The 27,075-nt window shown below is 33.8% G+C and overlaps 3 protein-coding genes across 3 annotated transcripts; 1 reads left to right on the forward strand and 2 right to left on the reverse strand.

The window, feature by feature from the left end:
• Positions 1–4,427: 4,427 nt before the first annotated feature.
• LOC145578208 (uncharacterized) lies at positions 4,428–5,093 on the reverse strand. The gene has a single exon (XM_081635567.1). It carries the CDS (start codon positions 5,091–5,093, stop codon positions 4,428–4,430), a length of 666 nt encoding a protein of 221 aa, XP_081491693.1.
• Positions 5,094–6,657: 1,564 nt separating this feature from the next.
• On the forward strand, positions 6,658–7,452 carry LOC145579387 (ethylene-responsive transcription factor 12-like). Its single transcript, XM_081636632.1, has one exon. It carries the CDS (start codon positions 6,713–6,715, stop codon positions 7,196–7,198), a length of 486 nt encoding a protein of 161 aa, XP_081492758.1. The 5' UTR covers positions 6,658–6,712; the 3' UTR covers positions 7,199–7,452.
• A 2,049-nt stretch (positions 7,453–9,501) lies between these two features.
• On the reverse strand, positions 9,502–17,515 carry LOC145579388 (receptor-like protein 4). The gene is made up of 9 exons (XM_081636633.1): positions 17,231–17,515; positions 15,304–16,362; positions 14,510–14,657; positions 11,847–11,918; positions 11,564–11,635; positions 10,763–10,834; positions 10,601–10,678; positions 10,328–10,509; positions 9,502–10,014 (listed from the first exon to the last, which is right to left on the reverse strand). The coding sequence occupies exons 1-9, from the start codon at positions 17,310–17,312 to the stop codon at positions 9,899–9,901; spliced, it is 1,881 nt and encodes a 626-aa protein (XP_081492759.1). The 5' UTR covers positions 17,313–17,515; the 3' UTR covers positions 9,502–9,898.
• Between the last annotated feature and the right edge of the window lie 9,560 nt (positions 17,516–27,075).

Genomic DNA, 27,075 nt, shown 5'->3' on the forward strand with positions numbered 1-27,075 from the left:
ATTCAATTAGTAATGGGTTAACATTCTGTTTCTTTCTTTGATTTTGAAAATTAGATTTTATTTTTTAAATTCGTGTTATTACTTTGAGGTTAATTTTGGATTGAATTGAGTGTTGTTTTGATGGATCTGTGTGTATATTTGAGAGTGTTGCTTAGTACTAATTTTTTTTTTTTTTTTTATCTGTAATTGATTTTTCCATCTCAAAAAAATAATGCAAATTAATCAGCTGATAATTTGAGTCAAATATGATTAATTTTGATTAATTTCAATCACGCATGGATTATTAACTTGAAAGTTACAATATATTGAAACCAAAGTATTAAGTTTTTGATGAATTTAAATGCTCCAAGGACTTAACATTTGTATTTGAAGGACTTAAGTTTTCAATTTGAAGGATTTTACTTTTTGGTTGGAGCTCAGGTGGGTTAACTAACCGAAAAACTAACCACAGGTGCTTAAAGGTGAAAAAATAAGTAGGAGTTCTTTAAAAGTGAAAAATGGAAATAGTGAGGTCTTTCTTTTATGCTTAACTCTAAAAAAAAAAACAATAAACTAATTACAAAGAGACACGTGTCATACTAACCCATTAAACAGCTTACCAACCGATTTCGCCCCATTTTTGAAAAATCATGTGCAAAGGTCATTTTATTAGGGGATTATCAAAAGATAGTTTTATTTATGACGGATCGAGCAAATATTATATTGTAACTTTCAAATTAGGTGGCTCAACAAATTCATAAACACGCAAATTGGGCCCCACACAAGCCCACAAAAGGACAGAACATAACTCATCAGAACTCGGAGCGAGTCACGAAACTGAAACTCGGAGCTGTCTCCTGCAACTGGACATCCACGTAATTGTACCCCGAAATATGATGTTGTATCTCTCACCCACGTGAGCCACCCCCCACCCCATCTGTCAACTCTTCATACTTTTTCACACCAATCTTCTTTTTCTTTTTTTTTAAAAATAAATAAAGGTGAAGTGATTCTAGCCTGAGGTTTCACTGACACCAACCTCTATAGTGTACTATATTTTGTCTCTCTCTTCTCACCCAATTATTACGTGACACGTCTTGATTATTTTGCTGCAAACAGATTTATTTTCTGGAGATAATCCAAGATCTTTTTTTTTTTTTTTTTTTTTTTTTTTATTTTTATTTTTTTTATCCTATCTACTTTAAGCTACTAGGCTTGTATACTCATTTTACTACAGTACATTCTGTAGTACAAGTATATACGAGTATATTCATACTCCTATTATTCAAAATACACATATTTTGTTTTTATTGTAGTAGGACACTTTCTAATGTTATTCTCTCACCTAATTTTTTTTTAAATGTAGTTAAGTAACTCAAGAACTAGTCAAAGAAAGAATTATAAAAACAGTACTTCATTCGAAAATTCATAAGAGGAATAGTATTGTGGAGTATTATCTATGGAGTACTTAGAAATTTAGCCAGACAATGTAAAAGGAATTGAACAGGCTACATTCGTCCAACGGCCCTTTATTCGACAAAATGCTTCAATTGTCCAAGGATAAAGAATAATTTATGGGTTTATGGCTCTTAACATGGACTAGGTGGTTCTACTCCTTTTTACTTAGTTAATTACTTCGTATATGCTGGTTCCCCTAGTTGTAATGTTGATCTAAACATGTCTCTAAACCGCGAAATGGCCATAGGCTAAGGAGTTGCGGGTGTCTTATACTCTTATCTCTTACGAAGTATTTCATTGCTATTAAAAAAAAAAAACTACTATAGTACAATCAAGTGTATCAATACTTTATATTTTTTTGATAAAATTGGCCATTAATAAGCCATATATTGATACATTATATGTCATTGTAATTTTAAGCTTTTATATTACCTTTTTTTTTTTTTTTTTTTTTGGAATAAAGTGAAATTATTTATAAGATATAAAATATTCTTCTGTTACAAATAATAAAAAGAAATCGAGGTAGTAATAATTAGGTGTGCAAATACATTTATACTCTAAAATACGGAGTAAAATATAGAAATTGAAACTTCAGCGTTAAAAATTTATTATATAAACTAACATAAATTAAACTAACTTCACCATTTTTTGGCTTTCAACACTATTTAGTTGTTATAATTATCTAGATGTAGTTATTTATTGTGGATGCCCTCAGGGCAATAACCATCCATAATAATTGTTGTTTTGCTGAAACTACATAGATCTAACTACATACTCCCTTCGTCCCCAAATAATAGTCCCTTATGGGTAAATTTTAGTCCCAAAATGTTCACCCCATTTAATTTGCTTTTTCTAACAACCATTAATATTAATTTTTACCAAAATTCCCTCCAATTTGCAACAATATTAGTGTAAATTTAACTTTTCCATGTAAATTTTATTTCCCCATATACTTTTATTACTTTCTCTCTGTACTTTTTTGCATACTCAATGTCAATTTACTTTTTCAATGTACTTTTACTATGTTTATTAATTCCCGTGAAAAATGCCCATAAGGGACTATCAAAAGGGGACGGAGGGAGTAGATCTACATAGCTATATGTAGTTTTACAATGACCAATGCACAAATGAAAGTTGAGAGACTAAAAGTGCACAAATACAAAAGTTTAGCGACCGTATTTGTGTTTTACACCTACATAGATCTACACAACTACTTCCTCCGTTTATAAATACTTGCTCCATTTCTCTTGCGCACATACGTCGATGCTAATCTTTGATCAATAATATCTTTAACTATTAATAAGTATAAATTCTAACAATTGAAAATTAATAATCTATTCTTTTCATTAAGACGATTCCAACAAGTACCCACAAGATTATATTTTTTCTTATGTATAAATCACAAACATTAGTCAAAATATGACAAATAAATAGTGTAAAAAATAGAAATAAAGCAAGTATTTAAAAACGGAGGGAGTATATGCCGTCTTACAAGGATCAATGCATGTGATGTTCAATAATTTTGCTTAAAATAAAAATAAAAATAAAAATTGAATGTGCTTCTTTGCTTATAATAATGGCCAAGTTTATTAGCCTAAAACGAAAGCAATAATTGTAAAGAGATAAAGAAGTAAAGAAGTTTAGAAAGAGAGGAAGAAGTGAAGTACAAGTGGCCAAAGATAGGAGTTAAGGAAATGGTAGGGCTTGCGTCATTAAAGTCACATGAATGGGGGGTTTGAACTTTGAAGTTGAGTAGCAGAAATACACAACTCTATTTGGTTTTATTAGGGGGCTTTATTTGTGTTTGTGTTTGTGTTTGGGTTCCGCTACACATCAATTCATGCGGCGGCTCTATCAGTCCACCTCTTTTAATTTTTCAATTCCCACCTGTGTTGTCCTTTTTCTTTTTTTTTTTTAAATATGCCGACCCCACCTCAGGTAATTACCGTTGTACTATTATTGCCCTCACTATTTTACTCATATTTTACGCTTTATTTTACACTATTAGAATACCTAATATCGGAAACAATATTTAGAAAATGAATGTGAAACCAAATGACCGACGACAATGACTCTCATTTTCTCACTAATGTAGGCATGTAGCAATTAATACGAGTTTGTTATAATTATGTACTACGGAGTAATTAATTGGTCAAATGATCAACGACAATGACTCTCACTTTCTCATTAATGTAGGCATGTAGCAAATAATACTTCCTCCGCCCATTTTTACATTCCTATTTCTAAAATTATTCAGGAATTAAGCAATTTGGAATAAAACAAAGAACAATAAAACAAAGTACAATGAAAATTACAAAACATCAATTGATGTCTTTGAATAAAACAAAGATTGAATAATATTTAATGATACACATGTCATCAATCCTTTAAAAAAAAATGGACCAATAACATTTTTTGGTGAAAAATAAAAGGACCAATCATATTCATTTAAAGTGATGCACATGGATTGTGAATGTTTTAAAGGCATTAATAAGAGTGAGAATGAGAAAATAAGAGTGAGAAAATAGAGAAAGTATTAATTACAAAACAGAAAAATAGGGATAATTTGGGATATTTGGCAAAAGTCTACTTACTAAAAGAGAAAGTAGAAATGTAATTTTAAAATACACAAAAAGGAAAGCAGGAATGTAAATAAGGGATGGAGGAAGTACGAGTTTGTTATAATTATGTACTAATTAATTGGTCAAAGTATACCGTATGAAGAAGGAGGCAATTTGTTATAATTATGTAATTAATTTGTTTTAATGATATACTCATAAATCACATCGTTACATCAGAATGTTGACCATAAGATCATCATATTCAACTCTTTAGTAATATTTTATTCAATAAAATTCTCATGTATAAGATCATTATATTCAATACTCCAGTAATATTTTATTATATACTCGTACGTATCTAAAGTCATATTACAATTAACATTTACGACGTATGTATTTTTTTTTTTTTGAAACAAACCCTCAAAAGGCTTATATTATTAAGTCATTCGAAGCTACATCAGAAACACGAAGTGGGATTACATCATTCCACACTCTCCGACCAAACTCCCAAGGTTGGAAATGGGCCAAATCATGTGCTACTTTATTCCCACAACGCTTAACAAAAGACCAAGAGCAAGATTCGAATGAAATACAAAAATCTAAAATATCATCAACAATTAAATGGAACGCATTGGAGCCTCTCGTACGCCCACGCAATGCTTCAATCACAGCAAGACAATCACCTTCCACCACAATCCTTCGCAAGCCTTCATCTCTAGCAAGTTGCAGGCCACAAAACACGGCCTTAGCTTCAGCAACTAACGGATCCCACCTCTCTGCCCCCTGCACCGTCGCACAAGCCACCACCACTCCCTCACTATTTCTCACAACAGCCCCAAGTCCCGACCCCCCTTCACCCAGCTCCCCTGCATCGACATTCACCTTAAAAATTCCTGCAGGAGGTGGCAGCCATGAGGTGGGGTGAATCGGCCCAGCAACACGACCCCCCAGACGCACCTTCTCACCTTCCTCTCTAGCCTCACAGCTCGTACGCAGCGCGTACTTAACTATCCCCTCAGGATCCGGCCTTGCATCCTCCATAATAAACTTATTTCGAGCCCCCCAGATTGCCCAGAGGGTAATCAAGTCCTCCATCTCCTCCTCACCAATCTCCCCAAAACCGTACTCCCACCAATCCACAATTGTGCGAAAGTTATAACAATCAAGCTGCTGAAACTTACGTGAATTCCATATAGAACGAGCCAGCTTACGACGTATGTATTTAAGTAATCACTAAAAAAAAAAAAAAAAAAAAAAATTAAAATATTCAAAATATTGGCTTAAGATAAATTTTGTTGTGAACTAGTCATACATGAATAATTGTTGTGGGGGCAGTAAAACTAATGTAAAGAGTTACTCCCTCCGTCCCTAAAATTTTGGACTTTTTGGGTTGATTTTGCGATTATTATGAAATTTAAATAAAAAGAAATAAAAACATATTGAACAGATAAATTTATATGGGGATTGTGTAAAAAAGTAGAGAGATAAATATTAAAAATACATGAAAATAAAATTTTATATGAAAAAGTTAATTTTACACAAATATTGTTGTAAATTAATGGATATTTTAATATAAATGAATTAATTATTATAAGATTAAAATTAGGCTAATAGGGTCGAAGTTTTGAAAAGGAGGGAGTAAAAGTACAACAACTTTAACGATAAAAGAAATGAAGAAAATCACAAACAAACCAATTCCCAATATGGAGCCTTTAATTGACACATAAAGTGGTTTAAGTATTATGGCAGAATGCACATTAATTCAAGATTCTTTCATGCTTACCACGTGAGACCAATTAAATTCCTTATCTGATTTAACGTTTTTAATACGGAGTAAAAGTTTGATTAGATGCTAATTGCAGTGACATTTGACGTACAGACACCAAAGGAAAATCCGTAATTAGAATAATTAATTAGCTTTAATCTTGTGGAATGTGCAGTCTAGCCGACTATTACGGCAGCATGAAAGACACCAAATTAAAGTACCACCTCTTTTCGCTTTACTGGGAAGTTGTGATGATTGTCCATCTCCAAAGTGGATATAATCATAAAATGATACGGAGTACTAACTCCCTTTGTAATATTCACAAATTGTATTTTAACCATTAGCGAGTAATCTATGACTAGAAAAATCCTGTTAAATTTGATCAAATTATTTTTATTGAATTAGCTAGAATTATTTTTGTTGAATTTAATATTATTTTTAGCAAACTAAAAATAATTATATAGATTGAAATTATTTAATATATATATTTTTTTAAAGCTATTAATTCTTATTGAAATGGAATTATTTTAACTGAATGTTATTTTTCTTAAGTAAAGTGAACCAATCTGAACTGTAAGTTTCTTTTATACTCGATAAAAAATAAAGAGAGAATAAAAAGCACATGAAAAACCTAACTTTATACAAATATTACTCTGTATTGTAAATTAAAAATTATTTTAATATATACAAATATGATAATCACTTTAGGACTAGATTTTGACCATAAAAATCATTCTTTCAGAGATAAAGGGAGTAAAAGTTTTAAAAAGACGACGGAGAAGTAACTCCTAAATGTAGCAATAGTAACTTTATAGGAAAATTCTTTAGCAACTTTATACATACCACCTTATTCTCCCCCCTTTTTTCCCCTGTCTATCTATTTCCCCATTACCTCGTCTTCTGTCTCCTCCTTTCCCCTCACTCACGCTCTTTCTCTCTCTAAAAACCAATGACTTCCACCCCAAACACCCGAACCGAAACCCACTACCGAGGCGTCCGCAAACGGCCCTGGGGCCGCTACGCGGCCGAAATACGCGACCCGTGGAAAAAAACCCGGGTTTGGTTAGGCACATTCGACACACCCGAAGAAGCCGCCCTCGCTTACGACGGCGCTGCCCGCGCTCTCCGTGGCATCAAAGCTAAAACCAACTTTCCTCTTCTCTCTCCGCCGCTACCACCTCCGCCTCCGCCGCCTTCTTCCGTCTCTCTGGACCTCAATCTCCGGCCCAATACCACCTCTTGGGCCGGTGTTAATGTTTCGGCTCACCAAGGCGGGTTCGTTGAGTATTTGAGAACTGGGTCCGGTTCAGCTGTTAGAGGGTCGGGTAATGCTGGGCCTAGAGTTGATGTGCTGGGCTTGGATTTGGGTTTGAGAAGTGGGCCTGGGCGTGGGCTTGGTGTTGACTTGAATGAGCCTCCTCCTCTTTGGCTATGAATAATGTTGGCTTTAATTAATTATCTAACTATGTAGTATTAGTATTATTAGTGGTAATTATGCGATTAAGGTAGTTGATTGAGATGTTCATGCTCTCTCCATTTTTGTACTACTACTAGTCAATCTGATATTCTAGAGTATTATTATTATCATTATAAATTTTTGTATAACCTATGCTATTTTGGGATAGAGTTTAGAGCTTAGAGAGAATGAGAGTGGAAGTAATATTTTGATTGTAGTATTAATTAGTTGTAATATAATTAATAATTCAGTTTCCAAAGAGTACTATGTTTAATTTGTACATTAATTAATTGTTTGAGTCATGTTAAATTTTGTCTGCTGTTGTATTCTTCTACTGTACTATAGGACTGTATTAGAGTAGTCCTTAATTTTGATTGAAAATTGGTTAAAAGGGGTTCAAAGTCAAAACATATTTGATCAATTTTTCTTTTTTTAAGTACAATAGTTAGTAAAATTGTACTCCGTTTTTGGCTTACTAGCCCTAAGCATTTGTCTATATTGATCCGCATAATTACTTTTATTCAACTATTGTCTCTTTAGATATCCAGATTACTACTTCACTACTCCCTCTGCTTTTTTTTATAAGCTAGAGTTGGGAATTACTTGTAATACTATTTATATGTCATTATTGATAAAAAAAAGTGTGTTATAAGTATAAAAAAAACAGAAGAACTAGTACTTCAAACAACTTTTTAAAAAGAAAATGTCACAATATAATATTTTTTGTCAGGGTTGTACAATTATTTTTTTATTTAATGTTCATGTTCTATTTTAGCAATATTCTAACACGCTCGCAACTCTATTTTCATTTCATGTTCATATTCCATATTTCCATGTTTCATGTCACAAAACTTATAATACTCTTCTAACAAGCTCACAACTCTATTTTTATTTAATGTTCATGTTCCACGTCACAATACTTATAAGTTATAACACTTTTCTAAAAAGCTCGCAACTTTATTTTTAATATGTAGAATTATATAAGGTCTACTTTTCTTAAATATTGTGAAAAAAAGCGTTTAAAGTATTAAAAATGGAGAAATTAGATCTCGCTTATTAGCCCTAAGCATTTGTCAATTGCTTTAAAATTTGACTTCATCCAAACATAATGAAACTAAAAAGGCCAACTAAAAACGTACATTCATTGTACTAGATTTTGGCCAGCACCTCTCTAGAGCTTAAAGTAGTCAAGCTAGCATCTACATAACCACAATTCATAGTCAATTAATGTTTGATAAGTGGAGTTCTTTAACCCAATTTTTTACCACTTTGAACGGCTGAATGGAACAAAAGTTACCCATTTCTTGAATTTTGCATGCCACGCTTTTAAAATGAATAGGCTTTTAAAGACAAAAAATCCACGAACGATCGTGCAATTTATGATTGTCTGTCTTCACAATAGGCTAACCCTATTTATCCACTTTACCCTTTACATATAGATTATGTTTCTCGGAGACAAAAAGTTTGTCACAGAGGATTAATAATTAATACACTAACTCGATATTCAAAACTTTTATAAAGTGTTAGCACATCTCGTTTCCATATTATGCTTCATTATACAAATACTAGTAATTAACTCGGTTAATCATGCAATGGATAATTTTGAGGACTTAATCACAAGTCTTAACATTAGTCACGACAAGATTTCGACACTAATTAGTGGTTAGCATATGTTAAACTTTATTCACTCTTGATTGAGTATATCGATTCTAAACTGATGGTTGAAGCTCATTAGGCTTGAGGTGTGGATACAACAAGGATCCCCTCATACCCAACACGAAATATTTCACTTAAAAGTAGAGTGGATGAGATTTAAACTCTTGACCTTTGTATCACGCTAGTTCTTACACCATGTTAAATTTTGAAATAAAACTCCTCAACTTTGAGTTAAGACCATTGATTAAAATAATTTGAGAGAGCTAGTTATGTCCAGTGTGTGGAATTGTGGATATAAGGTGATGTGCTTATGTAATGGCTTGAATGACACATTCGAAGCAAATAAGAATATCTCCGACATCCAATTCTATTATTCTCTTCCTTTGAAACTTACTGCATTCGTGTGAGTAATTAACTCGTCAATTATCTTCAATCATTCTTTTCTTGGAAGCTTTGATCGAAATTTAGAACAATGACTGAAGTTTTCCCTATATATAGACAAATTCCTACTGAATAATGATCAAAATCTGTTTAGAGGCATCAATTATACTGTGTTTATGAGAGTACAATTTTCTGCTATGTCACTCCAACAAAGGAGGCCTAATTCTTACAGGGTGAGACAGCTATTATGAGACTGTTAATCGAAAATTCATGAACTATAACATGAGAGTAATGTAATTTACGGTCTCCTACTAATATCTTCCTGCAGATTGCTATACCAATCAGTTTCTATAGTGTTACACTTAATCTGCCAAAACCATGGGAAAAATGAGATGGAAAAAAAATAGAAAAAATATACAAGATGCTCCAAATTTACAATGTTCAAAGATCAGATTTTCTTGGAAAACCCTCCCAAATCAAAGGTTCATGAGTAGTCTCAGAGGAGAGCTGCTCAAAAGTCCAAAGAATATGGCTGCCGGTGTTAATCGAACAACAAAACTGTGGCTTCATATCTCTGAATCTTTTTGCAAAAGAATGGACAAATGACATGTCTAAGGTCCATGAACGCTGCTACTCTGCCATTCAAGATAATAATATAGGACCGTCCTCAGAAGCAGTCCTTGAATTCTGATTATGTATAGTCATCTGCACATCCCGTGAAAATTGGGTTCGCTTCTTTGCATAGGGTGCTTCTCTAGCTGTGCACATAGAATATGACCCAAAGAAATCATTATAATTACATAACAGCATATGCTAATAAACTTCAAATGAAAATTACGTCCCCATATATAAATACTGAATTACTTAAAAGAGAGAGAGACATGTCGATTATTATTGCTACACTTTGCTGCTTCATTTAGAGCTTTACCATAAAATGTTCCCTCAATTGCTTCTTATTAAACTGTGATATACAATCCAAATCGCCTGAGTACTTAAAGATGAGGCATATCATATAGCATGCAGCTAACAGTCTTAACATCAAATATTCCTACAGCGTATAAGTTTTCTTACCAGCCAGTCTCTGAGCCCTGAGAATGTTTTGCCGTCTTTTCCACCAAATGATTGAGCAGCCAACAATTAAAAGCAATGCTAAGAACACAGCAATGGCAATGCCAACTTTAGCGCCCAGAGAAAGATGAGGCCCACATGTACGCAGGCCTGGTATGCCACAAAGTCCTGCATTATCAGTAAAACTGCAGAAACCAATTTAGTTAATCTTGCAGCATACAAGGGTTAACATAGAATGATTCGTGTTAATTGGTAAAATGACTTAAACAAACTTACTTGAAACTAGCTCTGTGTAACAATCTTCCACTTAGTGCAGCTGGAACTCTTCCGTACAGCTTGTTTCCATTGAGATTTCTGCATTATGACAACTTTCTATTATTATAGTCAACGGCAATTAGATTCCTATGGCAACCAGTCAACCACAGAGTTTTGTCTTACAGTATTTGTAGTGAATGTAATTGTCCCAGAGTCTCTGGAATCGAGCCATTCAGAAAGTTATAAGAAAGATCCCTGCCAGAAGTATTAAATGCATCAATACAGATATCCACTTGACAATTGTGAAGTATAAACGACCGAGAAGATGACCAAATTTATGTTTTACACATTTCAAAACATTATATATCCAGAGAAGGGATTCAACTAGATAATACAGCAGTGTCTTCTCCTTTTTCTATCTGTTTGTCACTCTACTGCTAATTGCTTAAATTTGCTGGGAAAATTATCCAGTTTAATCTCCTGCTTCCTTTATTTTTCTAAGCGAAAATAAAGATCAATGACTACGGACACTCTGCCTAATAGTCCAATGGTCTCAATCCCACCATGAAACAGCTTTGTTTTGTAATTTCTGTCATAATTAGCCAAGAGCAAGCATACAAGCAAAAGTTCATAGACTCAGTATATACGTGTTGTAACTTTCACAAGATAAGACGGAAGGTGTGAGGGTGATAGAAAATAAGTAAATTCCCTAGTCCTTGATCTTGATCCTTAAAGAAGCAATGTGTCTATGTGATCATGTTTCAGAGTTAGTCCATAAGTGCAACATCTGTTGAGGCTAAGAAATGTAGCTTATAGTTTAGTAACAGCAATAACTACTGCTAATACAGAAATTGTGTTTTAAATTCACATGAGATTCAAAGATTTAGAAAAGATTTGACACCCAATTAAAAATATGCATGTTCACGGAGAGGCAGATGGATATGAGAAGTACTTCATGCAATAGCAAGTGTTAGATACACTTACAAAATCTCCAAGGTTGTAATGGTTCCCAAGGATGGAGGGATAGTCCCGCGGATACTGTTTCCACTAAGATTACTACCACAATTAAAAAAAAAAGGATTAGTGTGCTTTTTGATGAATTTGTTTTGGATGAACTATGTAAAAAATGCACAAGGTAGGAGGGAAGTTATAATGTTACAAAAGACATAACATATTGAATAAACAACTCATATCTGCATTAAAATGAGGTGATCCATCAATTGTCAGCCAGAAGAACACTGATATATCATAGTTACCAGCAACTTACATGCTCTGCAAATGACTCAACTTTGATATATCTCGAGGGAGGAAACCATGCAAACCCTGATTGTCAAGACCACTGAGGATGCAAAAAGAGAAATTTCATTACCAAAAGGAAAAAGTAATATCATCAATATGTTTATTGATTATGCCTACTGCAGATTAATTAATTTACAAAAATAAATAAAATTCAAAGGCTTCCTAAATCCACATGCACACGAGCACCCAATTACCCACATATCATGCACAGACCTACAAGTAAGGGCACATGCACATGCACATGCAATTGCACATAAACATACATACAGAGTTGATAAGAATAACCTTAAGGGTGGGTTGGCAAGATTATAAGTTGTTGGATGGATCTTGCTTAGCCAACCAATTAAACTAATGATATTTGTTACTTGCAAAAAAGGAGATAAAACATTCTAACAACCACAGGCTACCTTCTTGCAAGTTGCAACCCGCCAGATGAAATCTTCAATCCACCTCCAGAATATACCAGGAGGGGAATGTATGAATAAAGATGGTTAAATGGGTTTTCACCATGGATGTGATTCTGATATGAACCTTAATCTCACCCTTTATGTGATTCTCATATGACTAAAGCTTATTAAGGAATCCTAAATATAAACCAAAAATCAATTTTTAAACTAGGTCGTACCATTTGAATTTCTTTGTTCTAACAAACATTAACATAGCATCCTATAGGCAAACTAAAATTAATGGGACATATAGCAACTGAATATGGTGAGGGACAAAATATTGAGCTCAAGAAGTCAAGATGGAAACTCAGGTTATTTGATTGATGATTTTAGAAATTTTCTTTTGATACTAGCAATCAATCTCGCTGAGTAATTTACACATCTAAGAAGATTCCAAGTAATTGATGTGCATGGAGAGTTATAAATGTTTTATGATTGCTAATCCCTTTCTGGTAAGCAGGCTTAACGAGTCAATTGCCATACATGCTGTTGTGTACAGAAAGACACTTTGAGAAATAAAATCATATCAATTTAAGGTACCTGCATCTCAACCCTATGTAGTAAAACTATTCATTGACGTATGATTTCTTTCATATACGATTCACTGTGAATCTTATTTCTTAAGGGATACATTAGGATATCATGGATTTGTTTGATAATTGTTATAATGATGACATCCAAATTTCTTGTAGATTCATAAAGAACAGTTCTGTTTGGCAGGGGCGTGTGCAATTTTTAAAATTGGGCCTTTTTCCATTATTCAAAAATATATACGATCAAATATTACTACGTAAAACTAATTTAAATACAATTATATTATCACATTTAATATAAAGAGAATTTGAGAAATCGAAAATTATATTAACATATTCACTTAAAAATGTCGCTTTTAAATACAATTATATTATCACATTTTTTAAGCTAATACAATATGTTTATATAAAGCGAATTTGAGAAATCGAAAATTTAGGTGTTATTTTGTGCTAGAAAATATTGGAAAACAAAGAGATTGGATGGAAGAAAAAGCAAATACAGTAGTACTCCACATCTCCACTACTCCATAAGATTTAGATAGGAGAGAGAAGCATAGAAAAAAGTGAAGTACTATGAGTCTCTGACTCTATGAGGTACAGCCTGTATAGGCATACAGCTGAGCAAAGGGCATTTGTTCAAAAACTTTGATTTTTTTTTGAAATATTAAAAACTTTGTTTTTGGGTAGAGTCAAACCCCTGAATCCCTGATTGCCTTATCAAAAAGGAACTCTCTTTACCACTGAACCATAGAAAGCTTTACTTAATTATTTGTTCATAAAACTATTTTATAGATTTGGGGCCCCGTTATTTTGGGGGCCTGTGCAGTCGCCCAACATGCACTGTGCCAGCGCCGCCCCTGCTGTTTGGTTTTGGGAATAATGGGAAAATAATAATAGCTATTACTTTTTGGGCAAATGAATTTGCTATGTTCGAGATGTATATTAAGAAAAGGTATAATTACCTAAACAAAACCTACTAGTTTGCTTAGTACAAAAGAGTTCCTACAATGTGACCTTCAAATTCTTACAGGAATACAACAAAATTAGTTTTTTTTGCAAGCTGTATATAAAGGGTTCCTGTAATATGATACTAGCATAATAGTTTGAAAACTTAAAAACACAACTACTAGCTCTGCGACTCAGAGACAAATTTCTGGGACAAAAACAAACATATTGTAGCTTGGAGAAGTTGATTCAATCGATTGGTAGCTTATGATCAACCTAGACATAAATAAAAAGGTACTTAACTGGAAACATAGCCGTGGTACACTGCCAAAGTCAGTTCATGGAGATAAGAACACAAAGAATAGTACCCTCTATGTGGAGTTACTGGGTAACACAAGCGGAGTTATATATTGTGATGCTTAGTTCTAGAGGTAAAATTAGGTTGCAAATTGTAACTATTTCATATGGTGGGAGATTTAACTACTACAGTTGAGGATGAGGATGTATGATTTATGGAGGATGAACCTCAAACACGGTTGTGTGTGCTTCGACTGCATTTAACACCATATTATTGCATTACTAATCTCCCAAATGAAATCATTACATAGAAGTTCTTTGCAACATAGCAAAATCAATTCAGCTAAAATGTGAGGCTTGAAAACAAACATTTTTGCAGAATATAAATCCTAACCAGGATTGAAACTTACAGTCCGTCAATGTACCATCTTTTATTAGCACCATCGTAACGACAGTCTGCTCCATTCCACGGATGTTGCCGGGGGACACATGGATCACCATTCCACCCAAGACGATGAGGAAGTTGAAGCGCCTTTTTTAGTGATTGCAAAGCACTAACTAAAGGAAAGAGAAAGGAACAGTTAATAGATGTCTACATGATTACATTTGTCTTAACCAAAAAACGATATTAGCAGATATATGGAAAAAAATGATGTTAATGCTTTCAGTGAATGCTGAAAAGGATACATATTAGTTATTTAATTTAGCTCCTCATGCACATAAATGCATTAGTGCAGAAGGAAGGCCACATTAAGTTTTTGTCTGTTCTCTTTCCCTCTTAGTAATACTCGTACTCCGTATTAAATTTCCAGTAACAGTGAAGGCTATGGACCTTGCAATCTTGCATGTTAAATGTTTTGAAATAATCAATCAAAGCCTTAATCCCATAAGTGGGGTCGGCTAAACAGAATTTTGCCACACATGTTTAGGGCACAATCAAATAATTAATCACTACCCAAGTTCTATTTCATAGTGTGCTTCTTGCCTTCTTGCACCAACCTTAAGTCATGTATCTGATAAACATAGAAGAGTATTTAAAAGGCCATTTCAATCATTGTTTTGTTGAGTTAAAACCATAAGTAACAAGAGCTATAAGAGAACATCACCTACCGTAATGCCAGGAAGAATAAAATAAAACATACTAGTAATAGGGCAAGGTCAAAATCTTAAGAAGAGAAGCCAAATGACACAGTTAGGTATGTACCTTCAGCAGATGAAGTTTTTGCCTCAGCTGTTAGAACTAGAAAGACTTCAAAGGCACTGATTATTGCATGGCTTCCACTGATGGGCTTCAAACTGATTGTCAAAGTCCGACCATCGATTGCAACAGTTTTATTCAACACTAAAGCAGTTTTAACATCCCCACTCATGCTAACAACATCTACGGCTTTAAATACAACATCACCATTTATCAGAATATCAAAGACCCTTTGTCCTGCTTTGGTGATGGAAGGATCAATCTCGGCAAAGTGTAACCAAATAGAATAGTTACTATTAGGCTCCACATCCATTGAATAAGTTAACTCAGACTCAACATCAGTGCTAACTAAAGCTGATTGGTAAAGGCCTTGTGGATAAAAGTTTGGAGCAATTGAACTTTTCTTGATAGGACTTTCAACAGAAATAGCCTTGTCAGAACTTTGGCCAAAAGTTGTCAGTGAATTAAAAAACCTATCCCCGCCCCACGGGTCACCCCCATAGTCTTCACCAAACTTTGGCCTCCCCTGCCCACTGCTAAACCTCTTTACAGTTTTCAGAATTGTTCCTTTGCCAAATAGTGGGCCAAAATTGTACGCTTTATCATTTACCTGCTGAATTTCAATAGAAAGAATTGCTGGATTACCGTGACCTGTGCTGTGGAAGCAAAGAGATACAGTACCATCAGTTAAAAAGACAATGGTTTCTGTAAACACATGCTCATCATCTTCATTACTCCATCCAGCGCCCAAAGAATCCACCAGAGTTCCCTCTACAGATATATCAAATAGAGGCTCATTGTCAAAGTTTGGATCATCTTCCAGACCATAAAATATCCTCACAAGATAATGCCCAGAGGGCACGCGATTAATGTTGTAACAATTTTCTGGACCCTCGGATAAAGGGAAATAGCGAAGGGTGGATAGTGGAGGGGTAATATAACTAGGCCGTGTAGCATTGGCAGGTATTCCTCCTGTATATGCAAAATCTTTGTACCATAATGTATTTGTTGGTGGAGAGCGGATGTCCTTCCTCGATCCACAGCTTATCCTAAGAGCATATGGCCCTGACATTCAAAATAATGTTCCAAAATAACATTAAATAGCAAGTAAGGAAATGTCCTAACTTATTCTTCAAGACACATGCAGCTCTTCGATTAAAATTCGAGGTTAATCAAAGCACACCCCAATTAATTCCATCTTATCTAGTATTTCTTCTTACCTAAAAACATGCTATTAGTTTATTCAGGAAAATGAAGTTGGAAGTCCACATTTAAAATGCCACAAACTCCATCAATAAGTTCGCCCAAAAAGAAATGCTTAATAATTGGCTAGAGGCAGTTTGCTTCACCAAGAGTAAGGGATCAATAACAACAGTGATCAAACTACCGAATGAACAAATTGCTTTGCACCTTGCACATAGTTGCAGAAGGCGATTAAATGGGAGGAACACAGAACAAAAGCAACTAAATGAACTACTATAATTCACAATTTTGCCAAAAAAATTTAAATTATTAGAAAAAGTCCACACTCTCAAATCTCAATTAAGAAAAAACAGAGCAAATATACAAATAACCAAATTGAAAGCATCCACAAAAATGCACAAATCAAGCAACAAAAAATTCCTACTTTCCAATGAAAACCAATGTGCCCTTTACTAGCTACACCAAAATTTGGTCAATTTAGCTAAAACCAATGAAATTAGACAATTTTTTAGATCTACACAACTCTTAAACCGAAGTCAAACTAAACCCATCAAGCAAATTAAGTGAATTTTACTCAATCAAACCCAAAAATCAAAAAACACCCATCAAAAATAGAAAAAAATTGGAATCTTGCATGCAATAATTCAACAAAAAAAAAAAAAAAAAACTTTAACTTACTAAACTCATACCAATTTAAAAAAAAGGTAAAGTATGAAGAAAAAGTTTTTACCTTTTGCTTTAGCTTGAGAAATAGAACAAGTAGAAAGGAATATGAGCAGCGGAAGCAGCAGAATAAGGCGGCAAATGAGCATCGTGAAGAAGCATCAAATGCCCAACAAATCTTTCTTTCTCAACTATTTCTTGTAAATCTTCATAACCACATTTCCAAATCTCGAAATCTGTGCAAAATTTTCTGAAATGAATGATTGAAGATTAGAATGAGGAAAGTGTTGGGTTTGGACGTGGATGCCGGTATAAAGGGGAGGAGAGAGTAGAATATAGAGAGTTATTTTAATCTTTAGTTTGAGTGGAGGAAGTCAAGGATTTATGACATATTTGGTTTTTATGTCCGAATTTCTTTTGACCCGTGAATGAAAGTGACTGGCAATGTGCTAAGTTTTCATTTAATTACGGCGGTTCTTCGTTGGAGGACCCTTTTCCCATTTATGGGGTTATTCATTGGAGGGATGTCGGGGTGGGAATGGAAGTTGAGTTTGGATGTGGACTTTAAGGGTCTGTTTTCATACGTTTATTTTCAATTCAGTTCAGTTCACTTTAATTCAGTATAATTTATGTCTAATGATATTGCTAATGATATAAAGTCAAATTTCATTCTTTTAAACTCTTATTACAATAACGACAATAATAATAATAATAATAATAGTAATAATATTGATACAATTCATTGTTCAAATGGTTATATTTTTTTTGATACACATTTTCATAATCGGTTAGTTCTTCGTCCTCTTCGAAAAGAAAATATTTTAATTATATAGTATATTTTTCTTAAATATTTTAATATGTATATTTGTATATACACATATGTATAATAATAAATAATCAAAGATCACTAATGCGTAGTTAAAAATCACTAATTAATAAGTTCAGTTCAGTTCAGCTCAATTCAGCTCAGTGCAGTTCAGTTCAGTTCAGTCCAGCTGAGTTCAGTCAATGAGAACAGTCCCTAAGGGCACTAGGTCCGAGGTCGCTCCGGTCGATCTTTATTATTGTCGAAATTTGTCAATCTAATGATAAAGATCAATAGTTAGCATGAATAAGGGTTTGTTTTGATTTATTGAATTGAACTGAACTGATTGGAGTTGAACTAAACTGAACTGAACTAAGTTGAAATGAATTGTTTATGAGAGAAGAAATTAGGAACTGAACTGAACTTAACTGAAATTAAGCTGAAGAGAACATGCCCTAAATGACAGTTTTGTAAATATTGAGTTTTACTCATGTATTTTTCTTCTTCTCCATCTATCGAAGCACCTTTATTGAAAACAACCATTTTTTACCACTATTTTCTTGAATTAAAAGAAAACTCTATCAAAATTGAAAAAATGAAATAGGGTATATGGTTAATCCCAAGGGAAAGGATTTGTCATCCTCCTCTATTAAAAGTGCTTGGGGCTTTAGTTTCTCCATTGAAACTCTTCGAATTAAGAGTTTGAAGGAGAGAGAATGGAAGATGGCAATCTTATAGCATGAAAAGACAAATATAACCAGTTAATTGACATATTTCGTCAATAAAATAGTTTAACTTGTATTTTCTCCTAAGACCGTGCAAAAAGTCTGAAGAAACGAAATTGAATTTGAAAATTTCAATTCATCAACTTTATATAATTATTTTGTAATCACAATTAGCGATAGAGTATTAATGGCTGAAATCTTGCATCAACATTATTTTGTTTTGTCACATTTGACAATGTTATTTTAGGTATTGGTTTTGTCACTTCAACTATTAATAAGTTACTTGACTACTCAAATATTTGATTATTTGTAGTACTTTGTTATAGAGCAATTTTATTTTTTACATTTGATACAGTATATAATCGATTATGGGCTTCAACCATCTGCTAAAACTTTTGGTTGATTTAGTCCCTTAACATGGTATCAAAGTCAGGCCCATGATACAGGACCCTAATTGTCTAAAAATTCACCGAGCTAAATTGAGTAGGTCAATGTGAGGGGGAGTGAAAAAACACTCTTAACCTGAAAAATTACACGAGACAAAGTTAAAAAGAACCTTACATATGAGGGGAAGTGTTGAAGAATAGACCTCTCAAGCATCACCACATATAAGTGTCCCACATTGGTTGAAGAAGAGAGAGAGTTAATCACTTGATAAGGCTAAGGGTCTACTTCTTCTATTACTATACGGTTTTAGGATGGAACCTCCTTTGGACTTGTGAAGTGGACTTTCTTTCTTAGTTTGCGGGTGCGCCCTAGACCTGTATTTAACATGGTATTAAGAGCTAGCGTGACACAAAGGTTACGGGTTCGAATTTCATTCACTTCTTCTTTTAAAGTGGAATATTAAACGCAGGGTATGGTGGGGCCCATGCTATATCTACACTTCAAGCCCAATGGGTTCTTTCATGTGAGAGGGCGTGATAAAGTACATAAACCGATCCTGAACTTTAACCATCAATTTAATCTTTTGATTGAGTTGGTCCTTTTACAACATTGTCTTATTTTTTTCTTTTTCAAAATGTTAAAACAAACATGTAAATTAATATTAACCATTGCCCAACTAAATCAAATTAAAAAAATTGATGTCCGACTAAGCATGTATCAAGAGTTTTAGATTCGGGTCAACAAAAGTCGACATAAAAGTAACAAAAGGTTTTGTGTGAGACTGGACTCACGTGAGATCGGGCTCAATAACAAAAGACCAATAAAAAGGCGCGGGTAAACTAAACCCGATCGCGAGGCCCGCGACACCAACTCTGCCTTAGTACTGCTTCTTCCTCCATTTTTCTTGGATTGTTTTTCATCATTGTTGATACTCCGAAGAAGAAGGTTGAGCTTTGAAGATCGGCTTCCGAGTCTAGATCGAGAAACTACCGATTCTTTGATACTTCAACCTTCATCTCTCCTACAACAACTAAAAATGAAATTATAGGAGAGAGAAAATCGGATCAAAAATCTGGTTTTTTATTTGATTTCTGAACTATTTACTTCATTATGCTTTCACCATTCGAATTTATCGATTCTAGAAAACTTGTTTTGCAAATAAATGTTAATTGTTACCTAATGTAGTTATGAAGAAATTGCATGCCTTGTAAATCTTTAGCTTTCTTGTTATTTCAGAAGATAATGTCGATGGGTACTCACATAATCATCAACTTCTCCCCCTTTTTGCTAAAGCTAAAAACAAATGATGAATGAAACTGTAAATGTCCTTCACATGTGTTAATATTCAAATACATGACCCTAATATTCTTACACATGACACTAATATTTTAATATCTGACAATAATATTATAATACATGACACTAATATTCTTATATCTGACAATAATATTCTTACACATGACACTAATATTCTTATACATGACACTAATATTTTAATATCTGACAATAATATTCTAATACATGACACTAATATACTTATAGCTGACAATAATATTCTAATACATGACACTAATATACTTTTACCTGACAATAATATTCTTATACATGACACTAATATTCTTATACATGACACTAATATTTTAATATCTGACAATAATATTCTAATACATGACACTAATATACTTATAGCTGACAATAATATTCTAATACATGACACCAATATTCTTATACCTGACAATAATATTCTTATACATGACACTAATATTTTAATATGTGACAATAATATTCTAATACATGACACCAATGTTCTTATACCTGACAATAATATTCTTATACATGACACTAATATTTTAATATCTGACAATAATATTCTAATACATGACACCAATATTCTTATACCTGACAATAATATTCTTATACATGACACTAATATTTTAATATCTGACAATAATATTCTAGTACATGACACTAATATTCTTATACCTGACAATAATATTCTTATACATGACACTAATATTTTAATATGTGACAATAATATTCTAATACATGACACCAATATTCTTATACCTGACAATAATATTCTTATACATGACACTAATATTTTAATATCTGACAATAATATTCTAATACATGACACCAATATTCTTATACCTGACAATAATATTCTTATACATGACACTAATATTTTAATATCTGACAATAATATTCTAGTACATGACACTAATATTCTTATACCTGACAATAATATTCTTATACATGACACTAATATTTTAATATCTGACAATAATATTCTAATACATGACACTAATATTCCTAACACCTTACCATACTAATCTATTACCAAACAAAAGATTCCTAACACCTGACCATACTAATTTTTTACCAAACAAAATAAACCTAATACCTGACTATAATAACCAAATATCTGACATTAATTACTTAATATCTAACATTTAAAATATGTCTAACAATAATATTCTAATATCTGACAATGATATTCTAATATATGACAATAATATTCTAATATCAAACCTTACAAGTTTACTATCATGCAAACATTAAAAGTTTAATGTCTGACATCAAAAGTTTTATATTTGACATTATAAGTTTTATATCAAACATTAAAAGGTTAATATCTGACATTAAAAACTTAATATCTGACATTTCTTGTAAAATATGTTACTCTGATACTACATACTCTAAAAAGCTTGATAAGATAATGAAGTTTTACTGCACATAATGCAATTCAAGTTGTATGAATACTTTTTAATGGACTATTCTTGTAAAATACAGCTATATATGTATGGGATGACTCAGAGTATATTCCGCTTCATATTGCCGATAAAGCAGCCGAGCTTCTATTTGGGAACATCAGTGCAGAAAATTAGTACAAGTCATATAAGTTCTTAACGAAGAATAGAATTTGAGAAAGTCGCCGCCATTGTTGAGAGTCCTTTCATGGTTGAAGGTTTGCAGAAGAAAGCAATAGAGATGAAGAAGAAGAATAAGAATTGAAGAAGAATATAAAATCGGGCCGCGTGCGGGCCTATTAATAGAACGGACTCATGTGAGTCCGTTTTACACAATATTTTTCCTAAAAGTAATTGTTATTCGGAATCCCTAACAGATTATTGAACCGTCTTTGTAGCGACTTAGGGCGTGTTCTCTTTAGCTTAATTTCAGTTTAGTTCAGCTTAGCTCAGTTTAGTTCAGTTCAGTTCCTAATTTCCTTCTCTCATAAAAAGTTCAGTTCAGTTCAATTCAGTTTAGTTCAGCTCAATAAATGGGAACAGACCCTTAAATTAAGGGATATATATTTAATTTGGTTTATTAATTGCTAGCTTTGAATTTAGTTTGTAAGTTAGGTGCAAATTCCTACGAATTGATTTCTCAGTACATTAGTAGGTATGAGAGTTAGCATATTATAATAATAATAATAATAATAATAATAATAATAATAATAATAATAATAACTCACAAATGCCACAATTATAAGACAACTTTAAACTCTATGCAAGCATTAATTATGAAATGGATTGATACCTCTCAATTTCATGGTACATATCCTTAAATAACATACAACACAACGTAGGCCCCGTTCTTTAGAGCTGCTCTTCTCTGCTCTGCTCTGCTGAGCCCTATTCTGCTCAGATCAAATCTGCTATGCTCAAAAGAAATCTGCACTGCTCTACTCTATTTTCAAATAATAATTAATATTGTATTGATGATAATAATTTATTATTTTAAATAATTATAATAATTATTGATATTATAAGATAACTTTAAACTCTATGCAAGCATTAATTATGAAATGGATCACTACCTCTCAATTTCATGTACATGTCCTTAAATAACATACGGCACAACATAGTCAACGTTAGGTGATAGAACAAATAATTACTCCATAATTCATATCTATAATATAATCTCTAATAATATTATTAAAACACATATGGATAATATAATAATGTCATGTGCAGTGCCTTTTTAATATAATTTGGTGCCATATATGCACTATGTGTCACCCTATTTTGTCATCACCTTTTTCTCACTGCATTGAATTGTAGTAATAAACTAATACGGTTAGTGTAGGGAATATTTCAAGTATTACCCCAAACTTGAACCCTACTGTGATCATACACTTAAGCATGGCGGCGTTCAAAGGGAAGGAAGCTAGAGCAAAAGAGTCGCCAACAAGTTTTAGGAACTTGTAAACCGTTCACAGAGTGAAGGTTACACCCCTTAACAATCCATGAGATCGTCAACTCTAATAGGTCTGGAACCATGACTGGTGTTCGGGGATGAAGGTACAAATCCAACTTAAAAGAGATTGAACCTGCCCTAATATAGGCCTCTACTTCATTCTTCTCGTATTCATGTGCGCTTTCTGACTAACATGCAATCAATAGGTTAACCCTAAACCTGTTTATCTATGTTGGTTGAATTAAATGCACAAACAAAACTATTATTGGCGATCACTTGAATCATAATCATATTAACACTAAACAAGATTATTAATTATCTTATTAAGCGTGATTACAAGTACAAATTCCCTTTAAACATGCATAAAAGGTGTGATCAAGCAATAACAATGAATAAGCATCAAGCAACATAATAATAATCAAAATAATAATTATAAAAATAATCATAATAACGCTAAAGCATAATAATATTAGCAAGATCCTAGGCATGATACTAACAAGATTAATAACAAACCCTAACATGTCACTAAATAATAAAGATCAAAGCTTTAGCCCTAACATGATACTAACATGATATTGATATGATATTAGAAAGCATAGGAAGCACCCTAAACATGATACTAGAAAGCAATAATAACATCCTAACATGATGCTAGGAATTAATAAATAACAAACATGCTTTCTACAAGAATAGAGTAATAAGACTACATACTTTGATGCCTCGTACCTCTTTCTAATAACAAAATACACACGTTAGTAACTTCAAGGAAAAATAATAAATCAAACAATTAAATTAAATAATGGAAATAGGGATTTGGGACCAAACCCTCAGAAATTATAACCTTTCACGTCTAGGGCGAAGGCAACTTTGAACTTGGCTAGGTGTGTCTAGATCTTGTGAATGCGGAATTTTGTTTGTGAAAAAGGTGGTTTAGAAAGAGAGAGAAAGAGAGAGAGATGATTGTTAATGAGAATTGATGATTGTAGATGAGAATTGAAAACGGAGGTTTAAGGACCCTATTTATAACGAAAATCAGCCGAAATATGATAAAAAAGAATCAGAGTTCGAAAAGGAATAAAACACGATGCTGTCGCCGCAATAGCCCATGTCGCCAGGCGACAGCCTGTGGTGCGGCGCTGCAGACAATTTTTCCACACGTTTTCATATTTTGATAAAATTAAGTGTACGAGGGGTAAAACTGTGATTTTATTTAAAACACTTCTTTTATTCTAAATAAAACTCATAAAACTCAATTATCAATGCTAATCACATTAGGATTCAAAAGAACCTTCTAGAAGATTCTAGAAGACTATAATCAATCCTAATTGCATTAGGAATTATAAATCATAATGGGCCCTCCTCTAGATCATTGGGCGGCATATAAAATGCCAAACTGGGCCCAGTTTAGCAATTTGGCCATAACTTCCTCATTATTCATCGGAATTGGGCTTATAATATATCGTTGAAAGCTCTTTTTGAGCCCAATCCAACTACACTATTATTGGACCCCTACCATGGACCAAATTAAACTGGATCGGCTATTTTCATAAAATAGGTTTTCGAAAATAGAGAGAAAAGAAAAGAAATAAAAACTAACCGCAACACTAAACTCTCCACACTTTCGCTTCATTCGATTATGATTCGACGTGAAAGGTATTCATCACCGGGTTTGGTTTTGGGGAGACACAATTGGGTGTCTACAGAAGCCCCCACTTTGACTGAGTTTGGAGAAACGTAAATTTCGAAAACAAAAGTCAAAGTAACGATAGGGACGGAGAATGATTCTGAACGTTCTGTGATCCTAAATCATTCTTGTAACGCCAATACCTGCAAACTAGCGTTAGTTAAACAGATAAAAGAGTTAAGAAACGGGTATCATGCATCGTCGAGCACACGTCTCTGAAGTAACCGATTTGTGTTGTTGCATTGTTGTTGTGACAGCCTTCCACAAGCTAGGGAACGCCATCCTACTGCTTTTAACGATCTTCCTCAAGCTAGGGGATATCTCCTGAAGACCGCTACGCCTGTTACTGCCTCCAATTTCTGCTGTGATAGTCTTCTGCAAGCTAGAGAATCCTATCAAAGATTGCTTCGCTTGAAACGATCTCCATTGCCTTGTGACCATCTTCCGCAAGCCAGGGAACATGATCGAAGATAACTTCGCCTGAAATCACCTCATGTTGTTTGTGACAACCCTCCACAAGCTAGGGAACGTCGTCGACCAATGCTGCTACATCTCGAGCCTTTTCCTTGAATCATAGTGACGACCTTCCCAATCATAGCAAAAGTCGTCGAAGACCGCCTCATCACGAACCGCTCTTCTCAAATCTTGGTGACAACCTCCACAATCTTAGAGAATGCCGTCGAAGACCGCCCATCTCGTGCTATCTTCTCAAATCTGGGTGACAACCTCCACAATCTTAGCGAATGCTGTCGAAGACCGCCCATCTCGTGCTATCTTCTCAAATCTGGGTGACAACCTCCACAATCTTAGCGAATGCTGTCGAAGACCGCCCATCTCGTGCTATCTTCTCAAATCTTAATGACAACCTCCACAATCTTAGCGAATGCTGTCGAAGATAACTTCGCTTGAAGTCATCCTCAGTTGTCTGACAACCTTCCATATCCTAGGGAACGCTGTCGAAGATAACTTCGCTTGAAGTCATCCTCAGTTGTTACGATAATGTTCCAAAGAAAATTACCGAAGACCAACGCTTGTCGATCTTAAAGCTCGCTTGAACTTTGTTGTTGCAAATTTTTTTTGCTGTAATTTCTGTGGTGCCAATACGTCGGCGCATTTTTGCTGTTTGTGAACCATTATGTCGGTGCCTTCTGCTGTAAGCCAATGTTTAGGCGCTTTACGCTAAGTGAGACGATCTTTCATCAGGTCGATCACCTATTGTGATTGTAATCGAGCCGATTACTTAATCATGTCAAATTGCTTATAGGGGATAACTGGCGTACTAAGGAACCCGAAATTGTTGCATGAGGTTGAAATAATCGTTTTGAGAGACTTAGCGTTCTGTCGCCGCTGCGAAGTCTCTGTCGCCGCATTTTCTTTGTGTCGCTCGGCGCTGCACTATGTCGTGCGGCGAAAGAGTTGTCGTGCGACGCTGCTGTCGGGATTTCTCAATAAATCCCCTTTCTTCCTCATTTCGCTGCTACTGCATTTTTTCATTCGAGTTTCGCCACAAAAACTTCGAATAGCCCGTTCTTGGTCGTTTCTCAACCAAATTCGGTCAAATTTGTTTCAAATTGAAGCTTCGTTCATCTAGTTTGCCGATCCATGTAAATTTTCCAAACTCACTTGATCTTTGGTGAATTTTGCACATTTTTATTCACGAATTTCTTGAAAATTCGAAACTTACATTGCCCAATTTGCTTTGTTTGTCAAATTTTATGCTATGAAATTGCTTGATTATGTTTGCATATTACCTTAGGAGTATTTTGAGATTTGTTTGACTCAATTTGGTGAAGAAACGAGCGATTCACCATTGTTGAACCTCTTAAGGTCGTGAGAACAATGTGACTCGTTCTTGATGTTTTTGGCTAGCCATTCTTGTCCAATTTGTCACAATAATTATCATAATATTGCAAGAAGTTGTTTGATTGCTTGAAAAATGCCATATATGCTTGAATTGCAATTGTGCTCTGTTTTAGTATTACGTACTCTTTTTTTTTTTTTTTTTTTAATATAGTATCATGCGGCTAGGCGAACCTTAGATACTATAGAGCCTTAATTTTTGTAAATTTTGCATAGTATAGTATGGCTAGACAACGCGCTTCTGGTTC

Source organism: Chenopodium album, chromosome 14 (genome assembly GCF_948465745.1).
Source record: "Chenopodium album chromosome 14, dcCheAlbu1.1, whole genome shotgun sequence".
Classification (NCBI taxonomy): domain Eukaryota; kingdom Viridiplantae; phylum Streptophyta; class Magnoliopsida; order Caryophyllales; family Amaranthaceae; genus Chenopodium; species Chenopodium album.